At 51.7% G+C, this 4,791-nt stretch overlaps 1 protein-coding gene across 1 annotated transcript in view; it reads right to left on the bottom strand.

The window, feature by feature from the left end:
* Positions 1-3,044: 3,044 nt before the first annotated feature.
* Positions 3,045-4,791, bottom strand: part of Tom1 (target of myb1 membrane trafficking protein) — a 32,319-nt gene continuing 30,572 nt past the window's right edge. Inside the window, exons 14-15 of the mRNA XM_005345366.2 lie at positions 3,990-4,029; positions 3,045-3,896 (exon numbers count right to left, since the gene is read on the bottom strand). Of these exons, the coding sequence (XP_005345423.1) occupies positions 3,742-3,896; positions 3,990-4,029 (195 nt within the window). The 3' untranslated portion in view covers positions 3,045-3,741. The remainder of the gene's footprint in view (positions 3,897-3,989; positions 4,030-4,791) is intronic.

The following is a 4,791-nucleotide window of genomic DNA, read 5'->3' as shown; positions in this document are numbered from 1 at the left end:
GGGGGGGGCTGGAGGATGGGGATCCAGATGGGGGCCAGTGAAGCTTGCTTGTTGACTGGTAGGTGCTCCTTTTAAACGGGTAGGCAGTCCTAGTGAGCAGGTAGAAGCCCCAGCCTTACTTTCTGTCTCTTGTTCCAGCTCTGCTCTGGATGGCTCTGGAGCTGGGCCAAGGATGAGCAGTCATTGCAGATCTCCATGAGGACAGGGAAGGAAGCAGGTGTTACATGCCACTGCTCTGCACAGTGGAATCTGTGTGTGATAGTCATGGGCAGGGTATGTCCTTCCAAATGCATATGTTGAAGTCTTTGGGTGTGACTGTATTTAAAGACAGCACCTCTGAAGAGACTAAGGTTCTATGTGGTCATTGGATGGGGGATAATCCAACAGAGTTATATCTTCCTAAGAGGAGGGTGTCAGGGTGAAGATGGCTATCTCCAAACCAAGGACATCTTTGCTACACCTGAATCTTGGACTTCCAGAACAAATGTCTTTTGTTCAGTCAACTGTGACTCTCTGCTGGGGAACCACGCAAGGGAATTGCACGGACCAAGGATCTCTGTGGAGCTTTCTGATGTTGGAGGTGCGGAGACCTCCTCCAGAGACAATGACAGAACTGCCCAGATGTGGGGGTCTGCCTTGACAGTAGGTTGTAGATGTCACTCCACTGTCTGCCCTTTCTCCCCTCTTCTTCCCTTCCTGTCCCAGATGAGTAGCAAGATAGCCAGTGGTAGCGAGGGGACTGCAGTGGCCCAGGGGAGTACAGGAGCCTGAGCAGGAGTGGTGTTTGGACACAGCCATGGGGTCCAGGGGATGATGGCCTGGAGAACCTCAGTTTGTTCAAAAAATGAAAAGTAAGTGGGGTGGTGCCTACCTTTAATCCCAGTATTTAGGAGGTAGGGGCAGGTGGAAATCTGAGGTCATGGCCAGTCTGGTCTTCAGAGTGAGTTCTAGGACAGACAGGCCTACACAGAGGAAACCTTGTCTTGAAAAAACAAAAGCAAAAACCAACAAACCAAACAGAAAAATAAAAAGTAAAATGTGCAGTGGGGTTGCTTCCCTTTACTGGAGAAGTTGGGCGCTGGGCTATACCTAGTGCCATTCCTGACTTCCTGCGTGTATAAACAGCTGCAGCTGTCCATGCGCAGAGGAGCCGCTGGCCTGCATGTCAGGCTCCTCAGGAGCACTGGAAGATGGGTTCTACCTAGCCACAGCCTCCCTCCAGTCTGCTGCTGACTCCCCATGGTTCAAAAGGCAGGTGGGGTCAAAGCTGAAGGTTCTGGGAATTAAGTCCTTAGCTGAATTTTGAAGGAGGAACTTCAGATCCTTCAGCTTCTAGCTCTGTTTCACCAGAGAAGTGAGGGTAGGGGTGGGGAGGTATGTGTGTGTGTGTGTGTGTGTGTGTGTGTGTGTGTGTGTTCAAGCTGGGGAGGAAGGAGAGTCCCTGTGCTTGTAGCACTGCTGCCATCTTGTGGTCACAACGAGACACTGATCCTGAAGCCAGGCCCACACAAGTCAGAGCAAGACAGCCTTCCAGTTATCATGGAGTGGGCAGAGGCTTCATGAAGTGCTGGCCTGAGCAGCAGACCTAGAACCAGAATCTGTGGTCAGTCTCCGCTTCACTCCTATTGCTGGGATCGAGTCAATTGTGACTATCTTTGCAAGGGGCATCCAAGGTGGGGGGTGGGGGGAAGAGCCTGTGCTGCCTTCTAGGTCTCCAGTAGTAGTCCTGAATGGACACATACTGGGAACTGGGAAGCAACACTGCAGGCTGCACCAAGGACCCAGAACAGCTGTGCGTCAAGCCATGATGCTGCCAACTGACCACCCTGAAGTCTACAGACAGTGCCTGGTTTCCTGCGAGCATCCCCTCTCCTAGCTGTCTGTATGGTCGCCAGAGAGAGAACCCTGTAGTCTCGCCCAGTCTTGGTGGAAACCTGGGGGTTGATCGATTCCCACTTCACAGTTAGTGCAGTGGCCCCTTTATCTCAGATCTAATCTTTACTGTCTCTTCCCTTTATTTACAAGTCCCCAGGCAGGAACATCTGTCACATTCCCATATGTATCCCTCACACTGAAAAGCATGTCTGCCCTACAACCAGCACTTACAACAATATCGAACCCTGATAACACACAAGATGGTAGTAGTGTCTACTGGTAGGGTCCTAGGCTTCTGGAGTGGTCTGTGGAAACTTCCCTGGGATTTCTAGTTTAGACAGTAAAGCAGCAACCCTTGGCTTTGATCATTCCAAAGTCAGCTTCCCTAAAGAGGTTCAGATATGGAGAGAATGAAGGAAGCAGGCAGAGAAGCAGACTGGGGTCCCTTTCTTCCATGACTTACTAATGAAGTTACCAATCAAACAAGGCCCTTATCTACTTGTAAACGGTGGTAACACCATGGATGTTGTGGGACCAGGCCAGAGGTGATGGGCTTGGCCTGGACATGCATTCAGCCCATCCCCTGCTGCTTAAAGACAGAACAGTCAGGGGCCATGTATGCTATCCCTAATCTGGTTCCTTCATGCAACTGTCCCTAGAGAGCTGGGTCAGGCCTCAAAGTGCAGGTACCAGACCCTGTGTGCTGACTACTTCAAGCCTTCTGATCTCTTGCTGCTAAGGGTTGGGTTAGCAGGTACCCACAGCTCAGAACAAGGCCTCTTGAGGGTTGTGTAGAACCAGGGAAGGTCTGGATGCCTCACCTGATATGTATGGCCCAGTGCCGTGTCCTCCCTGTGGCCTGCTACCCCAACATGCCAACACTGTCTCCCAATACTAGGCTTCTTCTCTTGACCAATGTGCCACTGTCATAGGATGGGCAGAAGCATGGGGGTAGTAGTGTGTGAAAGAACCCAAAGAGGCCAGTGCAGTCCTGTGCAGAGCAGATGGAGGCTGGATTTGTGTGGTGAAACAGGGGTGTATCTGTGAGTATGGCTGTGTGCTCCACCCTGCTGTGCCGTGAGTGTGGTCTCCAGATGCCCACCTCTCAGATGGCTCAAAGTAGGCTCTGCTCATCAAAATGCTTCCTGCCAGAAGCAGATCACGCTGGCAAGTGGCTTTCTACTTTTATTTGCGGACACAAAAGGCACCTCTTCCTGTCTGTTCCTGAGGACCAACCAACAGACAAGCCTCAGGTGGGTGAGCCCTGCTGGAGGAACAGAGCACAAATGGGGGAAAGGCAGTGGAGGAACTGGGGGGTTCTGGATACTCAGAATCCCGAAGGTCTCATCTTGACACCTGGACTAGTGAGGTCTTGCCTCACTGGGTGCAGTTTCGTACCTGGGACAGTAGGTAGCTCAGCAAGGGCCACCACAGTCCACCCCAACAGCCAGTCAAGGCCTTCTTCTTGGTACAGGGATGGGAGAGGCTGTAGTAATGCCTCCTCTATCACCTAGACTGGAAGTGTGGATTCTGGAGGGCTCCCATGAGCTTCCTCGGGGAAGGAGCCAGGGGGATTTCATGGAAGTAGTCTCACACCAGGACAATCAGGTCACATCAGGTCACCTTGTCTGGGGCTCCAGGTCTCAGCAAAGTCAGAGTGGGCAGGAGGATGGAGGAGGCAGGACTAGTCAGGATCCCAGTGGAGGGCTGACCCATTCCCCCAGTTCATCCCACTGCTGCCCAGGCTCCAGGAGGAAAGAAGGCGGGTAACACCCCCAAGCAGCCTTAACACCAAGGGAGGGAGGGAGGGGCCCCAGTGGGTATGAGAGTGCCAGGCCATGGGCTGCAGGGTACCAGGCCCTACATTCATAAGGCAAATAGCATGTCATCATCCTTCTCCTGGGTCTTCCTTCGAGGAGCTGTGCCAGGAGAAGGTCCCGGAGGTCTCTCGGCTGAAGGGCTGGCCAGGTTGGGCAGTCGGTCAGCAGCCTTGGCCCGTTCTTCCAGGAATTTGTCAAATTCTAGTGAAAAAGAGTAGGCTTGTAGGCTAGAACTGGGGAGGGACAGGGCTATTAGTTTCAGGGAAAGAGTAGGTAAATAGGGTGGTCTGTTACCTTCGCTGGTGACACCAGAGGGATCCTCAGCACTGTTACCCTGAGGATGCAGACGGAAAGAGACAGAGGTTAGTACTGCTGGGAGCATGTATAACCTGCCACACAGTGGGCAAAGGCAGGCCCTTGGGAGCATGACCAGCCTTGGTGTTGTGCTTAAGTTAACCATGGTGTCAGGACATAGGCCTTGGTTCACTCCAACCTGAGCATCAGGGCTCCAGGTGTTCTAATTTCGATGAACCATGACTTTACTCTCCTTTGAAACGGAGGCTGGGGCTTAGCAGCTGAAAGCTCACACTATTCCTACAGATGACCTGAGTTCACTTCCTAGCACACATATAACAGCCTATAACACCAGGTTCAGGGGGACCAATGCCCTCTTTTGACTTCTGCAGGCACTGCACTCACATGAACACACACACACACACACACACACACACACACACACACACACACACACACACAAAACATAAAATTAGGGCTGGAGAGATAGCCCAGTGGTTAAGAGCACGTTTTGCTATTGCAGAAGACCCAGATTTTGTTCCCAGCACCCAAACAGCAGCTCACAATCAATTGTAACTCTAGTTCCATGGGATCTGTGATGCCCTCTTTGACCTGTTCAGGTACCAGGTATGCATGTGATGCATATACATATGTATATTAAGGTAAAACATTCATACATATAAAAATAAATAAATCTTAAAAAATTAAATCTTTGAGCCGGGCGGGTAGTGGTGCATGCCTTTAATCCCAGCACTCGGGAGGCAGAGGCAGGCAGATCTCTGTGAGTTCGAGACCAGCCTGG

Source organism: Microtus ochrogaster, chromosome 4, assembly GCF_000317375.1.
Source record: "Microtus ochrogaster isolate Prairie Vole_2 chromosome 4, MicOch1.0, whole genome shotgun sequence".
Taxonomy (NCBI): Eukaryota; Metazoa; Chordata; class Mammalia; order Rodentia; family Cricetidae; genus Microtus; species Microtus ochrogaster.
The sequence above is the reverse complement of the archived record's forward strand: the minus strand, read 5'-3'. Positions and strand labels throughout refer to the sequence as shown.